This window comes from Pelobates fuscus, unplaced genomic scaffold (genome assembly GCF_036172605.1).
Source record: "Pelobates fuscus isolate aPelFus1 unplaced genomic scaffold, aPelFus1.pri scaffold_31, whole genome shotgun sequence".
In the NCBI taxonomy this organism is placed as follows: domain Eukaryota; kingdom Metazoa; phylum Chordata; class Amphibia; order Anura; family Pelobatidae; genus Pelobates; species Pelobates fuscus.
The window spans coordinates 319419-343409 of NW_026961930.1; the positions used below are offsets into that span (position 1 = coordinate 319419).

Consider the following 23991-nt stretch of genomic DNA (forward strand, 5'->3'; position numbering starts at 1 on the left):
CCCCCCCCCCGGGAATAATACCCAGTAACCCCCCCCGGAATAATACCCAGTAACCCCCCCCCCCCGGAATAATACCCAGTAACCCCACCCCCGGAATAATACCCAGTAACCCCCCCCCGGAATAATACCCAGTAACCCCACCCCGGAATAATACCCAGTAACCCCCCCCCCCCGGAATAATACCCAGTAACCCCCCCCCCCGGAATAATACCCAGTAACCCCCCCCCGGAATAATACCCAGTAACCCCCCCCCCCGGAATAATACCCAGTAACCCCCCCCGGAATAATACCCAGTAACCCCCCCCCCCCCGGAATAATACCCAGTAACCCCCCCCCCGGAATAATACCCAGTAACCCCCCCCCCCCCGGGAATAATACCCAGTAACCCCCCCCCCCCCGGAGACGTTCGCGCTGTCACCATGGAGGTCCTTAGCAACCCCGGAACTGTCATTATCTGCGGTAACTGTACCCCCCCCCCCCCCCCCGGGAATAATACCCAGTAACCCCCCCCCCCCCCGGAATAATACCAAGTAACCCCCCCCCCCGGGAATAATACCCAGTAACCCCCCCCCGGGAATAATACCCAGTAACCCCCCCCCGGGAATAATACCCAGTAACCCCCCCCCCCCCCGGAATAATACCCAGTAACCCCCCCCCGGAATAATACCCAGTAACCCCCCCCCCGGAATAATACCCAGTAACCCCCCCCCCGGAATAATACCCAGTAACCCCCCCCCCCCCCGGAATAATACCCAGTAACCCCCCCCCCGGAATAATACCCAGTAACCCCCCCCCGGAATAATACCCAGTAACCCCCCCCCCGGAATAATACCCAGTAACCCCCCCCCGGAATAATACCCAGTAACCCCCCCCCCCCCCCGGAATAATACCCAGTAACCCCCCCCCCCCGGGAATAATACCCAGTAACCCCCCCCCCCCGGAATAATACCAAGTAACCCCCCCCCCGGAATAATACCCAGTAACCCCCCCCCCGGGAATAATACCCAGTAACCCCCCCCCGGGAATAATACCCAGTAACCCCCCCCCCCCCCGGAATAATACCCAGTAACCCCCCCCCCGGAATAATACCCAGTAACCCCCCCCCGGAATAATACCCAGTAACCCCCCCCCCGGAATAATACCCAGTAACACCCCCCCCCCGGGAATTATACCCAGTAACCCCCCCCCCCCCGGAATAATACCCAGTAACCCCCCCCCCCGGAATAATACCCAGTAACCCCCCCCCCGGAATAATACCCAGTAACCCCCCCCCCCGGAATAATACCCAGTAACCCCCCCCCCGGAATAATACCCAGTAACCCCCCCCCCCCCCGGAATAATACCCAGTAACCCCCCCCCCCCCCGGAATAATACCCAGTAACCCCCCCGGAATAATACCCAGTAACCCCCCACCCCCCCCGGAATAATACCCAGTAATCCCACCCCCTCCGGAATAATACCCAGTAACCCCACCCCCCCCCCGGAATAATACCCAGTAACCCCACCCCCCCCCCCCCCGGAATAATACCCAGTAACCCCACCCCCTCCGGAATAATATCCAGTAACCCCCCCCCCCGGAATAATACCCAGTAACCCCCCCCCCCGGAATAATACCCAGTAACCCCACCCCCTCCGGAATAATACCCAGTAACCCCACCCCCCCGGAATAATACCCAGTAACCCCACCCCCTCCGGAATAATACCCAGTAACCCCCCCTCCCGGAATAATACCCAGTAACCCCCTCCCGGAATAATACCCAGTAACCCCACCCCCTCCGGAATAATACCCAGTAACCCCCCCCCCCGGAATAATACCCAGTAACCCCACCCCCTCCGGAATAATACCCAGTACCCCCCCCCCCCCCGGAATAATACCCAGTACCCCCCCCCCCCCGGAATAATACCCAGTAACACCCCCCCCCGGAATAATACCCAGTAACACCCCCCCCCGGAATAATACCCAGTAACACCCCCCCACCCCCGGGATTAATACCCAGTAACCCCCCCCCCCCGGAATAATACCCAGTAACCCCACCCCCTCCGGAATAATACCCAGTAGCCTCCCCCCCCGGAATAATACCCAGTACCCCCCCCCCCCGGAATAATACCCAGTACCCCCCCCCGGAATAATACCCAGTAACACCCCCCCCCCCCCGGAATAATACCCAGTAACACCCCCCCCCCCCCCCCCGGAATAATACCCAGTAACCCCACCCCCCCCGGAATAATACCCAGTGACCCCACCCCCCCCCGGAATACTACCCAGTAACCCCACCCCCCCCGGAATACTACCCAGTAACCCCACCCCCCCCGGAATAATACCCAGTAACCCCCCCCCCCGGAATAATACCCAGTAAACCCCCCCCGGAATAATACCCAGTAACCCCCCCCGGAATAATACCCAGTAACCCCCCCCGGAATAATACCCAGTAACCCCCCCGGAATAATACCCAGTAACCCCCCCCCGGAATAATACCCAGTAACCCCCCCCGAATAATACCCAGTAACCCCCCCCCCGAATAATACCCAGTAACCCCCCCCCGGAATAATACCCAGTAAACCCCCCCCCGAATAATACCCAGTAACCCCCCCCCCCGAATAATACCCAGTAACCCCCCCCCCGGAATAATACCCAGTAACCCCCCCCCCCCCGGAATAATACCCAGTAACCCCCCCCGGAATAATACCCAGTAACCCCCCCCCCCCCCCGGAATAATACCCAGTAACCCCACCCCCGGAATAATACCCAGTAACCCCCCCCGGAATAATACCCAGTAACCCCACCCCACCCCGGAATAATACCCAGTAACCCCACCCCGGAATAATGCCCAGTAACCCCCCCCCCCCCGGAATAATACCCAGTAACCCCACCCCCGGAATAATACCCAGTAACCCCACCCCCCCCCCCGGAATAATACCCAGTAACCCCCCCCCGGAATAATACCCAGTAACCCCCCCCCGGTATAATACCCAGTAACCCCCCCCCCCCCGGAATAATACCCAGTAACCCCCCCCCCCCCGGAATAATACCCAGTAACCCCCCCCCCCCGGAATAATACCCAGTAACCCCACCCCCGGAATAATACCCAGTAACCCCACCCCCGGAATAATACCCAGTAACCCCACCCCCCCCGGAATAATACCCAGTAACCCCACCCCCCCCGGAATAATACCCAGTAACCCCCCCCCGGAATAATACCCAGTAACCCCCCCCCGGAATAATACCCAGTAACCCCCCCCGGAATAATACCCAGTAAACCCACCCCCCCTGGAATAATACCCAGTAACCCCACCCACCCCCCCGGAATAATACCCAGTAACCCCACCCCCTCCGGAATAATACCCAGTAGCCTCCCCCCCCGGAATAATACCCAGTAACCCCCCCCCCGGAATAATACCCAGTACCCCCCCCCCCCCCGGAATAATACCCAGTAACACCCCCCCCCCCGGAATAATACCCAGTAACCCCCCCCCCCGGAATAATACCCAGTAACCCCCCCCCCCGGAATAATACCCAGTAACCCCACCCCCCCGGAATAATACCCAGTAACCCCACCCCCCCCGGAATAATACCCAGTAACCCCACCCCCCCGGAATAATACCCAGTAACCCCACCCCCCCCGGAATAATACCCAGTAACCCCACCCCCCCCGGAATAATACCCAGTAACCCCCCCCACCCGGAATAATACCCAGTAATCCCCCCCCCGGAATAATACCCAGTATCCCCCCCCCGGAATAATACCCAGTATCCCCCCCCCTGGAATAATACCCAGTAACCCCCCCCGGAATAATACCCAGTAACCCCCCCCCGGAATAATACCCAGTAACCCCCCCCCCCGAATAATACCCAGTAACCCCCCCCCCGAATAATACCCAGTAACCCCCCCCCCGGAATAATACCCAGTAAACCCCCCCCCCGAATAATACCCAGTAAACCCCCCCCCCGAATAATACCCAGTAACCCCCCCCCCCGAATAATACCCAGTAACCCCCCCCGGAATAATACCCAGTAACCCCCCCCCCCCAGGGAATAATACCCAGTAACCCCCCCCCACGGAATAATACCCATTAACCCCTCCCCCCCCCCCCCCGGAATAATACCCAGAAACCCCACCCCCCCAGAATAATACCCAGTAACCCCACCCCCTCCGGAATAATACCCAGTAACCCCACCCCCCCGGAATAATACCCAGTAACCCCACCCCCTCCGGAATAATATCCAGTAACCCCCCCCCCGGAATAATACCCAGTAACCCCCCCCCCCCCGGAATAATACCCAGTAACCACCCCCCCTCCCCCCGGAAATACCCAGTAACCCCCCCTGGAATAATACTCAGTAACCCCCCCCACCGGGAATAATACCCAGTAACCCCCCCCCTCCGGAATAATACCCTGCAAACCCCCCCTCCCCCGGAATACCCAGTAACCCCCCCCCCCCCCGGAATAATACCCAGTAACCTCCCCCCCCGGAATAATACCCAGTAACCCCCCCCCCCCCGGAGTAATACCCAGTAACCCCACCCCCTCCCCGGAATAATACCCAGTAACCCCCCTCCCCGGAATAATACCCAGTAACCCCCCTCCCCGGAATAATACCCAGTAACCCCCCTCCCCGGAATAATACCCAATAACCCCCCTCCCCGGAATAATACCCAGTAACCCCCCTCCCCGGAATAATACCCAGTAACCCCCCTCCCCGGAATAATACCCAGTAAACCCCGCCCCCCGGAATAATACCCAGTAACCCCCCCCGGAATAATACCCAGTAACCCCCCCCTGGAATTATACCCAGTAACCCCCCCCCCCCCGGAATAATACCCAGTAACCCCACCCCCTCCGGAATAATACCCAGTAACCCCCCCCCCCCCTGGAATAATACCCAGTAACCCCACCCCCCCCCGGAATAATACCCAGTAACCCCACCCCCTCTGGAATAATACCCATTAACCCCACCCCCTCCGGAATAATACCCAGTAACCCCCCCCCCCCGGGAATAATACCCAGTAACCCCCCCCCCCCCCCCCGGGAATAATACCCAGTAACCCCCCCCCCCCCGGAAATAATACCCAGTAACCCCCCCCCCCCCCGGAATAATACCCAGTAACCCCCCCCCGGGAATAATACCCAGTAACCCCCCCCCGGAATAATACCCAGTAACCCCCCCCCCCCGGGAATGATACCCAGTAACCCTCCCCCCGGGATAATACCAGTAAACCCCCCCCCCCCCGGGATAATACCCAGTAAACCCCCCCCCCCGAATAATACCCAGTAACCCCCCCCCCCCCCGGGAATAATACCCAGTAACCCCCCCCCCCCCCGGAATAATACCCAGTAACCCCCCCCCCCGGAATAATACCCAGTAACCCCCCCCCCCCGGAATAATACCCAGTAACCCCCCCGGATTAATACCCAGTAACCCCCCCCCCCCCGGAAATACCATAATACCCAGTACCCCCCCCCCCGGAAATAATACCCAGTAACCCCCCCCCCCGGAATAATACCCAGTAACCCCCCCCGGGAATAATACCCAGTAACCCCCCCCCCCCGGGAGTAATACCCAGTAACCCCCCTGGAATAATACCCAGTTAAACCCCCCCACACCTGGAATAATACCCAGTAACCCCCACCCCCCATCAGGAATAATACCCAGTAAAGCCCCTCCCCCCCCGGAATACCCAGTAACCTCCTCCCCCCCCCCGGAATACCCAGTATCCCCCCTTTCCCCCGGAATAATACCCAGTAAACCTGGGAATAATACCCAGTAACCCCCCCTGTAATAATACCCAGTAACCCCCCCCCCCCCCCGGAATAATACCCAGTAACCACCCCCCCCCCCCGGCAATACCCAGTAACCCCCCCTGGAATAATACCTAGTAAACCCCCCCCACCAGGAATAATACCCAGTAACCCCCCCCCCCCCCCGGAATAATACCCAGTAACCCCCCCCCCCCGGGAATGATACCCAGTAACCCTCCCCCGGGAATGATACCCAGTAACCCCCCCCCCCCCGGGATAATACCCAGTAAACCCCCCCCGGGATAATACCCAGTAAACCCCCCCCCGAATAATACCCAGTAACCCCCCCCCCCCGGGAATAATACCCAGTAACCCCCCCCCCCGGGAATAATACCCAGTAACCCCCCCCCCCCCGGAATAATACCCAGTAACCCCCCCCCCCGGAATAATACCCAGTAACCCCCCCCGGATTAATACCCAGTAACCCCCCCCCCCCCCCCCGGAAATACCATAATACCCAGTACCCCCCCCCCCCGGAAATAATACCCAGTAACCCCCCCCCCCGGAATAATACCCAGTAACCCCCCCCCCGGAATAATACCCAGTAACCCCCCCCGGGAATAATACCCAGTAACCCCCCCCCCCCCCGGGAGTAATACCCAGTAACCCCCCTGGAATAATACCCAGTTAAACCCCCCCCACACCTGGAATAATACCCAGTAACCCCCCCCCCCATCAGGAATAATACCCAGTAAAGCCCCTCCCCCCCCGGAATACCCAGTAACCTCCTCCCCCCCCCCCGGAATACCCAGTATCCCCCCTTTCCCCCGGAATAATACCCAGTAAACCTGGGAATAATACCCAGTAACCCCCCCTGTAATAATACCCAGTAACCCCCCCCCCCCCCCGGAATAATACCCAGTAACCACCCCCCCCCGGCAATACCCAGTAACCCCCCCCCCCCCGGGAATGATACCCAGTAACCCTCCCCCGGGAATGATACCCAGTAACCCCCCCCCCCCCCCCGGGATAATACCCAGTAAACCCCCCCCCCCCCCCCGGGATAATACCCAGTAAACCCCCCCCGAATAATACCCAGTAACCCCCCCCCCCCGGGAATAATACCCAGTAACCCCCCCCCCCCCCCGGAATAATACCCAGTAACCCCCCCCCCCCGGAATAATACCCAGTAACCCCCCCCCCCGGAATAATACCCAGTAACCCCCCCCAGGTTAATACCCAGTAACCCCCCCCCCCCCCGGAAATACCATAATACCCAGTACCCCCCCCCCCCCCGGAAATAATACCCAGTAACCCCCCCCCCGGAATAATACCCAGTAACCCCCCCCCCCGGAATAATACCCAGTAACCCCCCCCCCCCCCCGGGAGTAATACCAAGTAACCCCCCTGGAATAATACCCAGTTAAACCCCCCCCACACCTGGAATAATACCCAGTAACCCCCCCCCCCATCAGGAATAATACCCAGTAAAGCCCCTCCCCCCCCGGAATACCCAGTAACCTCCTCCCCCCCCCCGGAATACCCAGTATCCCCCCTTTCCCCCGGAATAATACCCAGTAAACCTGGGAATAATACCCAGTAACCCCCCCTGTAATAATACCCAGTAACCCCCCCCCCCCGGAATAATACCCAGTAACCACCCCCCCCCCGGCAATACCCAGTAACCCCCCCTGGAATAATACCTAGTAAACCCCCCCCACCAGGAATAATACCCAGTAACCCCCCCCCCCACGGAATAATACCCTGTAAACCCTCCCTCCCGCGAATACCCGGTAACCCCCCCCCTCCCAGGAATACCCAGTAACCCCCCCCCTCCCCCTCCGGGAATACCCAGTAGCCCCCCCTCCCTCTTTCGGGAATACCCAGTAACCCCGACTCCCCCGGGAATACCCAGTAACACTCCCTCCCCCTGGGAATACCCAGTAACCCTGCTGCTAGCATTCGAATGCTCTCTATTACAGTTAAAAGTAAATACAGAAACTAGTAGAATTGGACCAGCTTTCTAGGACAACCTTTAGACATAAAACCTCACAATCTAAAGTGGCTAGGTTTGCCACACCCAGTACCTCAGTCATTCCCCCCCCCCCCCGGAATACCCAGTACCTCAGTCATCCCCCCTGGGAATACCCAGTACCTCTGTCATCTCCCCCCCCCCCCCCCCCCCGGGAATACCCAGTACCTCTGTCATCCTCCCCCCCGGGAATACCCAGTACCTCTGTCATCCCCCCCCTGGGAATACCCAGTACCTCCGGTCCATGCACTCGACGACCAAACACCGCTGGGCGTTCGTGAGCAAAGATGGCCGCAGCCGCGTGTTCGTTCATACGAACGGCGACCACCTATTAAACCAATAGGGTTTTGCGGTTTCCTCAATGTTGCCAGTTGTTAATTGGAGACACACGACCTTGTGTGGTCCTCCATTCGGCAGTTTATTTGTTTTTTTGAACAGTATGTCCTTATTCTGTTCGTGTAGTTACCATACGAACGCACATGGTCATTACAGAGGGAAATAGCCGAATAAACACAGTTCTTGCATACTGAAGTGGCTGGTTTTGCCACAGTAAGTGACACTGAGTCTCACATACCGAGTACCTACAGACATTGAGCCTCACATACCGAATACCTTCCGACACGTAGCCTCTCATACCGAGTACCTACCGACACGGAGCCTCTCATACCGAGTACCTACCGACGCGCAGCCTCTCATACCGAGTACCTACCGACGCGGAGCCTCTCGTACCGAGTGCCTACCGACGCGGAGCCTCTCGTGCCGAGTGCCTACCGACGCGGAGCCTCTCGTGCCGAGTGCCTACCGACGCGGAGCCTCTCGTGCCGAGTGCCTACCGACGCGGAGCCTCTCGTGCCGAGTGCCTACCGACGCGGAGCCTCTCGTGCCGAGTGCCTACCGACGCGGAGCCTCTCGTGCCGAGTGCCTACCGACGCGGAGCCTCTCGTGCCGAGTGCCTACCGACGCGGAGCCTCTCGTGCCGAGTGCCTACCGACGCGGAGCCTCTCGTGCCGAGTGCCTACCGACGCGGAGCCTCTCGTGCCGAGTGCCTACCGACGCGGAGCCTCTCGTGCCGAGTGCCTACCGACGCGGAGCCTCTCGTGCCGAGTGCCTACCGACGCGGAGCCTCTCGTGCCGAGTGCCTACCGACGCGGAGCCTCTCGTGCCGAGTGCCTACCGACGCGGAGCCTCTCGTGCCGAGTGCCTACCGACGCGGAGCCTCTCGTGCCGAGTGCCTACCGACGCGGAGCCTCTCGTGCCGAGTGCCTACCGACGCGGAGCCTCTCGTGCCGAGTGCCTACCGACGCGGAGCCTCTCGTGCCGAGTGCCTACCGACGCGGAGCCTCTCGTGCCGAGTGCCTACCGACGCGGAGCCTCTCGTGCCGAGTGCCTACCGACGCGGAGCCTCTCGTACCGAGTGCCTACCGACGCGGAGCGTTCTGTATATACACAGAGTCCAGCCCCACGCTGAGTGTTTGTTGCGGAATGGTCCTTGATACAGAAACCTTATGCCTTCTCTGGACTGTCCATTCCAGTTTCCCCCTCGCTGGTCTGGGGCTTACAGTACATATGTGAGGCATATTCACATCTTATTGAAAATCCCTGGCTTCCCCTGTTTCGTCTGGCTGTTCGTTCAATTCCGTTCCCCTAAGTTGTCCACGGTTCTGGTCGAAAACCGAACAAACTACCGAACGGCAGACCACCTAGATGTGGAGTGTACAGCTCATTAACGCCAATAACACCGTTAACACCTCCACAAACCGAAACTACATGAACATTCCAAGTTGTCGGTTGGGTAGTTGCTGTTCATATGTCTGAACACATGGTGGCGGCCATCTTGCAACACGAACAGAGACAGCGGTGTTCAGTCGTCGAGTCCATGGAAGTAAAATCGTCCACTCATCGGCACGAACACCGCTGGGACTTCCACTCCCTGTTACCTTCGTGGAAAACCATACCAACCAAGCGCCATTCAGGGGGTGCAAACTCCCGAACTATGCATTCATATGAACAAATGCACCAACCATTGTTATGGAACTGCTTTGGGCAGGCGCCTCGTGTGCGGTCAGTCTAAACTATACCCCGGTGGCGTTTCGGCTGCGTTCGTGAGAACTGAGCGCTTTTTGGATTACTTGGGTGCACAGACCCAATCTATCCGGGGATATAGTACTTGAGGAGGTACCTCATGGGGAAATGCATATTTTGGAGTGTTAAATATATGTCCTGGACCTGAGAGGTTATATAATTATATTGTGTACTTTGCCTCAGTCTACTCTCGGGTCTAGTGGGGAATGCCTCTGGAATATGTATTTGGAAACCTCTTGCATAGGGATTCTCATAAAAGGCCAGCTGTGACTCAATTAAAACGGTTATCCCCCCCAGAGTGTCGTCCGGTTGCTGTGGAGGTGTTGGGAGATTCTTGGATTACTTTGCTGTATTTGGCTGTTCCCCTGGAGTCATTTACTTGTTCCTGAGTACATCTTGGAGAAACCAGCAGTGGAGAGTCCCTGCTAGTACACCGCCTGACACTGAGCCCTCCATACCGAGTACACCGCCTGACACTGAGTGCTCCATACCGAGTACACCGCCTGACACTGAGCGCTCCATGCCGAGTACACCGCCTGACACTGAGCGCTCCATACCGAGTACACCGCCTGACACTGAGCCCTCCATACCGAGTACACCGCCTGACACTGAGCCCTCCATACCGAGTACACCGCCTGACACTGAGCCCTCCATACCGAGTACACCGCCTGACACTGAGCCCTCCATACCGAGTACACCGCCTGACCAGGGGCGTATTAGCCGCGAGGCAAACAAGGCATTTGCCTTGGGCGGCATTTTCCAGGGGGCGGCAAAAAAAGCCGCCCCCAAATGCCCAAGGCAAATGTCTTGTTAGCCTTGCGGCTAACAGACATGCCGGCGGGCTGCTGGGCGATCGGGCGGGCGGCCGGCCGGCGAGGGAGCACTTCCCCTGAGCTGTCTGCTCAGCTCCCTCGCCAGCCGCAGAGTGAGGCTGGGAGGCGGAGCCGGAATATGACGTCATATTCCGGCTCCCAGCCTCACTCTGAGGCGCGCGAGGGAGCTGAGCAGACAGCTCAGGGGAAGTGCTCCCTCCCTCGCCGGCCGCCCGCCAGGCAGTGCCGCCCGATCGCCCAGCAGCCACTGGACCACCAGGGACGAAGAGACACCCCCCCTCCCCAGCATTCCCAAAGGTAAGGAGGCTGGGGGGGGGGGGGGGTTAATAAAAAAAAAACGTGTTAAAAATAAATATAAAAAAAATGTGTTAAAAATTAATTTAAAAAAAAAATGTGTTAAAAATAAATTAAAAAAAATGTGTTAAAAATAAATAAAACAAGTGTTAAAAAAAAATTAAAAAAAATGTGTTAAAAATAAATTTAAAAAAAATGTGTTAATGTGGGTGGGTGAGTGTGTGTCTGTGTCTGTTAGTGTGTGTGTCTGTTAGTGTGTGTGTCTGTTAGTGTGTGTGTCTGTTAGTGTGTGTGTCTGACTGTGTGTGTATGTTAGTGAGTGTGTGTGTCTGTTAGTGAGTGTGTGTGTCTGTTAGTGAGTGTGTGTGTCTGTTAGTGTGTGTCTGTTAGTGTGTGTCTGTTAGTGTTTCTGTCTGTTAGTGTTTGTGTGTGTGTCTGTTAGTGTGTGTGTCTGTGTCTGACTGTGTGTGTATGTTAGTGAGTGTGTGTCTGCTAGTGAGTGAGTGTGTGTCTGTTAGTGTGTGTCAGTGAGTGTGTTTGTCTGTTACTGAGTGTGAGTGTGTCTGTTAGTGTGTGTGTGTGTGTGTTTCTGTTAGCTAGTGTATGCGTATCTGTCAGTGAATGTGTGTGTGTGTATTTAGTATGCGGGGCGGGGGGAAAGGTTGGGTGGGGGTGGCGCGGGAGGAGGGGGGGCGCCTGAGTTTTGTCCTGCCTAGGGCAGCACAAAACCAGGATACACCACTGCGCCTGACACTGAGCCCTCCATACCGAGTACACCGCCTGACACTGAGCCCTCCATACCGAGTACACCGCCTGACACTGAGCCCTCCATACCGAGTACACCGCCTGACACTGAGCCCTCCATACCGAGTACACCGCCTGACACTGAGCCCTCCATACCGAGTACACCGCCTGACACTGAGCCCTCCATACCGAGTACACCGCCTGACACTGAGCCCTCCATACCGAGTACACCGCCTGACACTGAGCCCTCCATACCGAGTACACCGCCTGACACTGAGCCCTCCATACCGAGTACACCGCCTGACACTGAGCCCTCCATACCGAGTACACCGCCTGACACTGAGCCCTCCATACCGAGTACACCGCCTGACACTGAGCCCTCCATACCGAGTACACCGCCTGACACTGAGCGCTCCATACCGAGTACACCGCCTGACACTGAGCGCTCCATGCCGAGTACACCGCCTGACACAGAGCGCTCCATGCCGAGTACACCGCCTGACACTGAGCGCTCCATGCCGAGTACACCGCCTGACACTGAGCGCTCCATGCCGAGTACACCGCCTGACACTGAGCGCTCCATGCCGAGTACACCGCCTGACACTGAGCGCTCCATGCCGAGTACACCGCCTGACACTGAGCGCTCCATGCCGAGTACACCGCCTGACACTGAGCGCTCCATGCCGAGTACACCGCCTGACACTGAGCCCTCCATGCCGAGTACACCGCCTGACACTGAGCCCTTCATGCCGAGTACACCGCCTGACACTGAGCCCTCCATACCGAGTACACCGCCTGACACTGAGCGCTCCATACCGAGTACACCGCCTGACACTGAGCGCTCCATACCGAGTACACCGCCTGACACTGAGCGCTCCATACCGAGTACACCGCCTGACACTGAGCGCTCCATACCGAGTACACCGCCTGACACTGAGCCCTCCATACCGAGTACACCGCCTGACACTGAGCCCTCCATACCGAGTACACCGCCTGACACTGAGCCCTCCATACCGAGTACACCGCCTGACACTGAGCCCTCCATACCGAGTACACCGCCTGACACTGAGCGCTCCATTCTACACACTGGGCTCCCTCTCCATTCTACACCGAGCACAGCGTGGTATCCACTCCCTTTTGGGCTGACCATGTATATCTCTGTGTCCTTAGATACGGCGCTGTACTCCGGAAGACCGTTACTGAACAGCTTCCTTGTGGCTAACTTGCAGAGGTAACTCGCATAATGGGGCTACACAAAGAATAGTGGGGTGGGGAATTGGGGGGAGCGATTGGGAGGGGGAAATCGGTGATAGGGGGAGTTATATAGGGTTGATCGATGATGGGGGGGGTGATATGGGGGCATTTCTTCCAGGATATTTTGGGGGACAGACTGTATGGAATGCTCTATATAGAATGAAATCTGTCTGGAGAAGGAGGAACGGGGAGTGCTGATTGTGTGTCTGTGAGGTTGGGGGATTTTGCGGTCTGAGATGAAAACATCGCTTTAATATGACACCATACTGTTTAATTTTCCAGATCAGAGTGTGTTCATGTCGTTGGGTTTGAAGTTTCTCAAGAAGAGTTTTTTGTGAGTTTTACAGAGGAAGTAAAATCAAGGTATGAATAGAAAGTTATCCATCTATGGATTTATATAGTGTATAAACAGAGCGAGCCCTGCTTCTAACTATCTATGGATTTATATAGTGTATAAACAGAGCGAGTCCTGCTTCTATCTATGGATTTATATAGTGTATAAACAGAGCGAGCCCTGCTTCTATCTATCTATGGATTTATATAGTGTATAAACAGAGCAAGCCCTGCTTCTATCTATCTATGGATTTATATAGTGTATAAACAGAGCAAGCCCTGCTTCTATCTATGGATTTATATAGTGTATACACAGAGCGAGTCCTGCTTCTATCTATGGATTTATATAGTGTATAAACAGAGCGAGTCCTGCTTCTATCTATGGATTTATATAGTGTATAAACAGAGCGAGCCCTGCTTCTATCTATCTATGGATTTATATAGTGTATGAATAGAGCGAGCCCTGCTTCTATCTATGAATTTATATAGTGTATGAATAGAGCGAGCCCTGCTTCTATCTATGGATTTATATAGTGTATAAACAGAGCCAGCCCTGCTTCTATCTATCTATGGATTTATATAGTGTATAAACAGAGCGAGCCCTGCTTCTATCTATCTATGGATTTATATAGTGTATAAACAGAGCGAGCCCTGCTTCTATCTATGGATTTATATAGTGTATAAACAGAGCGAGCCCTGCTGCTATCCATCTATGGATTTATATAGTGTATAAACAGAGCGAGTCCTGCTTCTATCCATCTATGGATTTATATAGTGTATAAACAGAGCGAGTCCTGCTTCTATCCATCTATGGATTTATATAGTGTATAAACAGAGTGAGCCCTGCTTCTATCTATCTATGGATTTATATAGTGTATAAACAGAGCGAGTCCTGCTTCTATCCATCTATGGATTTATATAGTGTATAAACAGAGCAAGCCCTGCTTCTATCTATGGATTTATATAGTGTATACACAGAGCGAGTCCTGCTTCTATCTATGGATTTATATAGTGTATAAACAGAGCGAGTCCTGCTTCTATCTATGGATTTATATAGTGTATAAACAGAGCGAGCCCTGCTTCTATCTATCTATGGATTTATATAGTGTATGAATAGAGCGAGCCCTGCTTCTATCTATGAATTTATATAGTGTATGAATAGAGCGAGCCCTGCTTCTATCTATGGATTTATATAGTGTATAAACAGAGTGAGCCCTGCTTCTATCTATCTATGGATTTATATAGTGTATAAACAGAGCGAGCCCTGCTTCTATCTATCTATGGATTTATATAGTGTATAAACAGAGCGAGCCCTGCTTCTATCTATGGATTTATATAGTGTATAAACAGAGCGAGCCCTGCTTCTATCTATGGATTTATATAGTGTATAAACAGAGCGAGTCCTGCTTCTATCTATGGATTTATATAGTGTATAAACAGAGCGAGCCCTGCTGCTATCCATCTATGGATTTATATAGTGTATAAACAGAGCGAGTCCTGCTTCTATCCATCTATGGATTTATATAGTGTATAAACAGAGCGAGCCCTGCTTCTATCTATCTATGGATTTATATAGTGTATAAACAGAGCGAGCCCTGCTTCTATCCATCCATGGATTTATATAGTGTATAAACAGAGCGAGCCCTGCTTCTATCTATGGATTTATATAGTGTATAAACAGAGCGAGCCCTGCTTCTATCTATGGATTTATATAGTGTATAAACAGAGCGAGTCCTGCTTCTATCTATGGATTTATATAGTGTATAAACAGAGCGAGCCCTGCTTCCATCTATGGATTTATATAGTGTATAAACAGAGCGAGCCCTGCTTCTATCTATGGATTTATATAGTGTATAAACAGAGCGAGTCCTGCTTCTATCTATGGATTTATATAGTGTATAAACAGAGCGAGCCCTGCTTCTATCTATGGATTTATATAGTGTATAAACAGAGCGAGCCCTGCTTCTATCTATGGATTTATATAGTGTATAAACAGAGCGAGCCCTGCTTCTATCTATGGATTTATATAGTGTATAAACAGCGAGTCCTGCTTCTATCTATCTATGGATTTATATAGTGTATAAACAGAGTGAGCCCTGCTTCTATCTATGGATTTATATAGTGTATAAACAGAGCGAGCCCTGCTTCTATCTATCTATGGATTTATATAGTGTATAAACAGAGCGAGCCCTGCTTCTATCTATCTATGGATTTATATAGTGTATAAACAGAGCGAGCCCTGCTTCTATCTATCTATGGATTTATATAGTGTATAAACAGAGCGAGCCCTGCTTCTATCTATGGATTTATATAGTGTATAAACAGAGCGAGCCCTGCTTCTATCTATGGATTTATATAGTGTATAAACAGAGCGAGCCCTGCTTCTATCTATGGATTTATATAGTGTATAAACAGAGCGAGCCCTGCTTCTATCTATGGATTTATATAGTGTATAAACAGAGCGAGCCCTGCTTCTATCTATGGATTTATATAGTGTATAAACAGAGCGAGCCCTGCTTCTATCTATGGATTTATATAGTGTATAAACAGAGCGAGCCCTGCTTCTATCTATGGATTTATATAGTGTATAAACAGAGCGAGCCCTGCTATCTATGGATTTATATAGTGTATAAACAGAGCGAGCCCTGCTATCTATGGATTTATTTAGTGTATAAACAGAGCGAGCCCTGCTTCTATCTATGGATTTATATAGTGTATAAACAGAGCGAGCCCTGCTATCTATGCATTTATATAGTGTATAAACAGAGCGAGCCCTGCTATCTATGGATTTATATAGTGTATAAACAGAGCGAGTCCTGCTTCTATCCATCTATGGATTTATATAGTGTATAAACAGAGTGAGCCCTGCTTCTATCTATCTATGGATTTATATAGTGTATAAACAGAGCGAGTCCTGCTTCTATCCATCTATGGATTTATATAGTGTATAAACAGTGAGCCCTGCTTCTATCCATCTATGGATTTATATAGTGTATAAACATAGCGAGTCCTGCTTCTATCCATCTATGGATTTATATAGTGTATAAACAGAGCGAGCCCTGCTTCTATCCATCTATGGATTTATATAGTGTATAAACAGAGCGAGTCCTGCTTCTATCCATCTATGGATTTATATAGTGTATAAACAGAGCGAGTCCTGCTTCTATCTATCTATGGATTTATATAGTGTATAAACAGAGCGAGTCCTGCTTCTATCTATCTATGGATTTATATAGTGTATAAACAGAGCGAGCCCTGCTTCTATCTATGGATTTATATAGTGTATAAACAGAGCGAGCCCTGCTTCTATCTATCTCTGGATTTATATAGTGTATAAACAGAGCGAGTCCTGCTTCTATCTATCTATGGATTTATATAGTGTATAAACAGAGCGAGTCCTGCTTCTATCTATCTATGGATTTATATAGTGTATACACAGAGCGAGCCCTGCTTCTATCTATCTATCTATGGATTTCTATAGTGTATAAACAGAGCGAGTCCTGCTTCTATCTATCTATGGATTTATATAGTGTATAAACAGAGCAAGCCCTGCTTCTATCTATGGATTTATATAGTGTATAAACAGAGCGAGCCCTGCTTCTATCTATGGATTTATATAGTGTATAAACAGAGCGAGTCCTGCTTCTATCTATGGATTTATATAGTGTATAAACAGAGCGAGCCCTGCTTCTATCTATGGATTTATATAGTGTATAAACAGAGCGAGTCCTGCTTCTATCTATGGATTTATATAGTGTATAAACAGAGTGAGCCCTGCTTCTATCTATCTATGGATTTATATAGTGTATAAACAGAGCGAGCCCTGCTTCTATCTATCTATCTATCTATCTATCTATGGATTTATATAGTGTATAAACAGAGCGAGCCCTGCTTCTATCTATCTATCTATGGATTTATATAGTGTATAAACAGAGCGAGTCCTGCTTCTATCTATGGATTTATATAGTGTATAAACAGAGCGAGCCCTGCTTCTATCTATCTATCTATCTATCTATGGATTTATATAGTGTATAAACAGAGCGAGCCCTGCTTCTATCTATCTATCTATGGATTTATATAGTGTATAAACAGAGCGAGCCCTGCTTCTATCTATCTATGGATTTATATAGTGTATAAACAGAGCGAGCCCTGCTTCTATCTATCTATGGATTTATATAGTGTATAAACAGAGCGAGCCCTGCGTCTATCTATCTATGGATTTATATAGTGTATAAACAGAGCGAGTCCTGCTTCTATCTATCTATGGATTTATATAGTGTATAAACAGAGCGAGTCCTGCTTCTATCTATCTATGGATTTATATAGTGTATAAACAGAGCGAGCCCTGCTTCTATCTATGGATTTATATAGTGTATAAACAGAGCGAGCCCTGCTTCTATCCATCTATGGATTTATATAGTGTATAAACAGAGCGAGCCCTGCTTCTATCTATCTATGGATTTATATAGTGTATAAACAGAGCGAGCCCTGCTTCTATCCATCTATGGATTTATATAGTGTATAAACAGAGCGAGCCCTGCTTCTATCTATCTATGGATTTATATAGTGTATAAACAGAGCGAGCCCTGCGTCTATCTATCTATGGATTTATATAGTGTATAAACCGAGCGAGCCCTGCGTCTACCTATCTATGGATTTATATAGTGTATAAACAGAGCGAGTCCTGCTTCTATCTATGGATTTATATAGTGTATAAACAGAGCGAGTCCTGCTTCTATCTATCTATGGATTTATATAGTGTATAAACAGAGCGAGCCCTGCTTCTATCTATCTATGGATTTATATAGTGTATAAACAGAGCGAGCCCTGCTTCTATCCATCTATGGATTTATATAGTGTATAAACAGAGCGAGCCCTGCTTCTATCTATCTATGGATTTATATAGTTTATAAACATAGCGAGTCCTGCTTCTATCCATCTATGAATTTATATAGTGTATAAACAGAGCGAGCCCTGCTTCTATCCATCTATGGATTTATATAGTGTATAAACAGAGCGAGCCCTGCTTCTATCTATGGATTTATATAGTGTATAAACAGAGCGAGTCCTGCTTCTATCTATCTATGGATTTATATAGTGTATAAACAGAACGAGCCCTGCTTCTATCTATCTATGGATTTATATAGTGTATAAACAGAGCGAGTCCTGCTTCTATCTATCTATGGATTTATATAGTGTATAAACAGAGCGAGCCCTGCTTCTATCCATCTATGGATTTATATTGTGTATAAACAGAGCGAGCCCTGCTTCTATCTATGGATTTATATAGTGTATAAACAGAGCGAGTCCTGCTTCTATCTATCTATGGATTTATATAGTGTATAAACAGAGCGAGCCCTGCTTCTATCTATCTATGGATTTATATAGTGTATAAACAGAGCGAGCCCTGCTTCTATCTATCTATGGATTTATATAGTGTATAAACAGAGAAAGCCCTGCTTCTATCTATGGATTTATATAGTGTATAAACAGAGCGAGCCCTGCTTCTATCTATCTATGGATTTATATAGTGTATAAACAGAGTGAGCCCTGCTTCTATCCATCTATGGATTTATATAGTGTATAAACAGAGCGAGCCCTGCTTCTATCTATGGATTTATATAGTGTATAAACAGAGCGAGTCCTGCTTCTATCTATCTATGGATTTGTATAGTGTATAAACAGAGTGAGCCCTGCTTCTATCTATGGATTTGTATAGTGTATAAACAGAGTGAGCCCTGCTTCTATCTATCTATGGATTTATATAGTGTATAAACAGAGCGAGTCCTGCTTCTATCTCTGGATTTATATAGTGTATAAACAGAGCGAGCCCAGCTTCTATCTATCTATGGATTTATATAGTGTATAAACAGAGCGAGCCCTGCTTCTATCTATCTATGGATTTATATAGTGTATAAACAGAGCGAGCCCTGCTTCTATCTATGGATTTATATAGTGTATAAACAGAGTGAGCCCTGCTTCTATCTATGGATTTATATAGTGTATAAACAGAGCGAGCCCTGCTTCTATCTATGGATTTATATAGTGTATAAACAGAGCGAGCCCTGCTTCTATCTATCTATGGATTTATATAGTGTATGAATAGAGCGAGTCCTGCTTCTATCTATCTATGGATTTATATAGTGTATAAACAGAGTGAGCCCTGCTTCTATCTATGGATTTATATAGTGTATAAACAGAGTGAGCCCTGCTTCTATCAATCTATGGATTTATATAGTGTATAAACAGAGCGAGTCCTGCTTCTATCAATCTATGGATTTATATAGTGTATAAACAGAGCGAGTCCTGCTACTATCTATCTATGGATTTATATAGTGTATAAACAGAGCGAGCCCTGCTTCTATCAATCTATGGATTTATATAGTGTATAAACAGAGCGAGTCCTGCTTCTATCTATCTATGGATTTATATAGTGTATAAACAGAGCGAGCCCTGCTTCTATCTATGGATTTATATAGTGTATAAACAGAGCGAGCCCTGCTTCTATCTATGGATTTATATAGTGTATAAACAGCGAGTCCTGCTTCTATCTATCTATGGATTTATATAGTGTAGAAACAGAGCGAGCCCTGCTTCTATCTATCTATGGATTTATATAGTGTAGAAACAGAGCGAGCCCTGCTTCTATCTATCTATGGATTTATATAGTGTAGAAACAGAGCGAGCCCTGCTTCTATCTATCTATGGATTTATATAGTGTATAAACAGAGTGAGCCCTGCTTCTATCTATCTATGGATTTATATAGTGTATAAACAGAGCGAGCCCTGCTTCTATCTATCTATGGATTTATATAGTGTATAAACAGAGCGAGTCCTGCTTCTATCTATCTATATGGATTTATATAGTGTATAAACAGAGCGAGCCCTACTTCTATCTATGGATTTATATAGTGTATAAACAGAGTGAGCCCTGCTTCTATCCATCTATGGATTTATATAGTGTATAAACAGAGCGAGCCCTGCTTCTATCTATCTATGGATTTATATAGTGTATAAACAGAGCGAGCCCTGCTTCTATCTATCCATCTATGGATTTATATAGTGTATAAACAGAGCGAGTCCTGCTTCTATCTATGGATTTATATAGTGTATAAACAGAGCGAGCCCTGCTTCTATCTATCCATCTATGGATTTATATAGTGTATAAACAGAGCGAGCCCTGCTTCTATCTATGGATTTATATAGTGTATAAACAGAGCGAGCCCTGCTTCTATCTATCTATGGATTTATATAGTGTATAAACAGAGCGAGCCCTGCTTCTATCTATCTATGGGTTTATATAGTGTATAAACAGAGTGAGCCCTGCTTCTATCTATGGATTTATATAGTGTATAAACAGAGCGAGCCCTGCTTCTATCTATGGATTTATATCGTGTATAAACAGAGTGAGCCCTGCTTCTATCTATGGATTTATATAGTGTATAAACAGAGCGAGCTCTGCTTCTATCTATGGATTTATATAGTGTATAAACAGAGCGAGCCCTGCTTCTATCTATCTATGGATTTATATAGTGTATAAACAGAGTGAGCCCTGCTTCTATCTATGGATTTATATAGTGTATAAACAGAGCGAGCCCTGCTTCTATCTATGGATTTATATAGTGTATAAACAGAGCGAGCCCTGCTTCTATCTATCTATGGGTTTATATAGTGTATAAACAGAGTGAGCCCTGCTTCTATCATTCTATGGATTTATATAGTGTATAAACAGAGCGAGCCCTGCTTCTATCTATCTATGGATTTATATAGTGTATAAACAGAGCGAGCCTTGCTTCTATCCATCTATGGATTTATATAGTGTATAAACAGAGCGAGTCCTGCTTCTATCTATCTATGGATTTATATAGTGTATAAACAGAGCGAGCCCTGCTTCTATCTATGGATTTATATAGTGTATAAACAGAGCGAGCCCTGCTTCTATCTATGGATTTATATAGTGTATAAACAGAGCGAGCCCTGCTTCTATCTATGGATTTATATAGTGTATGAATAGAGCGAGCCCTGCTTCTATCTATGGATTTATATAGTGTATAAACAGAGCGAGCCCTCCTTCTATCTATGGATTTATATAGTGTATAAACAGAGCGAGCCCTGCTTCTATCTATCTATGGATTTATATAGTGTATAAACAGAGCGAGTCCTGCTTCTATCTATCTATGGATTTATATAGTGTATAAACAGAGCGAGCCCTGCTTCTATCTATGGATTTATATAGTGTATAAACAGAGCGAGCCCTGCTTCTATCTATCTCTGGATTTATATAGTGTATAAACAGAGCGAGTCCTGCTTCTATCTATCTATCTATGGATTTATATAGTGTATAAACAGAGCGAGTCCTGCTTCTATCTATCTATGGATTTATATAGTGTATACACAGAGCGAGCCCTGCTTCTATCTATCTATCTATGGATTTCTATAGTGTATAAACAGAGCGAGTCCTGCTTCTATCTATCTATGGATTTATATAGTGTATAAACAGAGCAAGCCCTGCTTCTATCTATGGATTTATATAGTGTATAAACAGAGCGAGCCCTGCTATCTATGGATTTATATAGTGTATAAACAGAGCGAGCCCTGCTTCTATCTATGGATTTATATAGTGTATAAACAGAGCGAGTCCTGCTTCTATCTATGGATTTATATAGTGTATAAACAGAGCGAGCCCTGCTTCTATCTATGGATTTATATAGTGTATAAACAGAGCGAGTCCTGCTTCTATCTATGGATTTATATAGTGTATAAACAGAGCGAGCCCTGCTTCTATCTATCTATCTATCTATCTATCTATCTATGGATTTATATAGTGTATAAACAGAGCGAGCCCTGCTTCTATCCATCTATGGATTTATATAGTGTATAAACAGAGCGAGCCCTGCTTCTATCCATCTATGGATTTATATAGTGTATAAACAGAGCGAGCCCTGCTTCTATCTATGGATTTATATAGTGTATAAACAGAGCGAGTCCTGCTTCTATCTATGGATTTATATAGTGTATAAACAGAGCGAGCCCTGCTTCTATCTATCTATCTATCTATCTATGGATTTATATAGTGTATAAACAGAGCGAGCCCTGCTTCTATCTATCTATGGATTTATATAGTGTATAAACAGAGCGAGCCCTGCTTCTATCTATCTATGGATTTATATAGTGTATAAACAGAGCGAGCCCTGCGTCTATCTATCTATGGATTTATATAGTGTATAAACAGAGCGAGCCCTGCTTCTATCTATCTATGGATTTATATAGTGTATAAACAGAGCGAGTCCTGCTTCTATCTATCTATGGATTTATATAGTGTATAAACAGAGCGAGCCCTGCTTCTATCCATCTATGGATTTATATAGTGTATAAACATAGCGAGTCCTGCTTCTATCCATCTATGAATTTATATAGTGTATAAACAGAGCGAGCCCTGCTTCTATCCATCTATGGATTTATATAGTGTATAAACAGAGCGAGCCCTGCTTCTATCCATCTATGGATTTATATAGTGTATAAACAGAACGAGCCCTGCTTCTATCTATCTATGGATTTATATAGTGTATAAACAGAGCGAGTCCTGCTTCTATCTATCTATGGATTTATATAGTGTATAAACAGAGCGAGTCCTGCTTCTATCTATCTATGGATTTATATAGTGTATAAACAGAGCGAGTCCTGCTTCTATCTATGGATTTATATAGTGTATAAACAGAGCGAGCCCTGCTTCTATCTATCTATGGATTTATATAGTGTATAAACAGAGCGAGTCCTGCTTCTATCTATCTATGGATTTATATAGTGTATAAACAGAGCGAGCCCTGCTTCTATCTATCTATGGATTTATATAGTGTATAAACAGAGCGAGCCCTGCTTCTATCTATCTATGGATTTATATAGTGTATAAACAGAGCAAGCCCTGCTTCTATCTATGGATTTATATAGTGTATAAACAGAGCGAGCCCTGCTTCTATCTATCTATGGATTTATATAGTGTATAAACAGAGTGAGCCCTGCTTCTATCCATCTATGGATTTATATAGTGTATAAACAGAGCGAGCCCTGCTTCTATCTATGGATTTATATAGTGTATAAACAGAGTGAGCCCTGCTTCTATCTATCTATGGATTTATATAGTGTATAAACAGAGTGAGCCCTGCTTCTATCTATGGATTTATATAGTGTATAAACAGAGCGAGCCCAGCTTCTATCTATCTATGGATTTATATAGTGTATAAACAGAGCGAGCCCTGCTTCTATCTCTGGATTTATATAGTGTATAAACAGAGTGAGCCCTGCTTCTATCTATCTATGGATTTATATAGTGTATAAACAGAGCGAGTCCTGCTTCTATCTCTGGATTTATATAGTGTATAAACAGAGCGAGCCCAGCTTCTATCTATCTATGGATTTATATAGTGTATAAACAGAGCGAGCCCTGCTTCTATCTATCTATGGATTTATATAGTGTATAAACAGAGCGAGCCCTGCTTCTATCTATCTATGGATTTATATAGTGTATAAACAGAGCGAGCCCTGCTTCTATCTATGGATTTATATAGTGTATAAACAGAGTGAGCCCTGCTTCTATCTATGGATTTATATAGTGTATAAACAGAGCGAGCCCTGCTTCTATCTATGGATTTATATAGTGTATAAACAGAGCGAGCCCTGCTTC

The 23991-nt window shown here is 48.3% G+C and overlaps 1 protein-coding gene across 1 annotated transcript in view; it reads left to right on the forward strand.

The window, feature by feature from the left end:
* Positions 1-405: 405 nt before the first annotated feature.
* The window catches only part of ELP5 (elongator acetyltransferase complex subunit 5), a 61733-nt gene continuing 38147 nt past the window's right edge, over positions 406-23991 (forward strand). The window contains exons 1-3 of the mRNA XM_063440682.1: positions 406-459; positions 12894-12954; positions 13260-13340. Coding sequence (XP_063296752.1) covers positions 420-459; positions 12894-12954; positions 13260-13340 — 182 coding nt within the window. The 5' untranslated portion in view covers positions 406-419. The remainder of the gene's footprint in view (positions 460-12893; positions 12955-13259; positions 13341-23991) is intronic.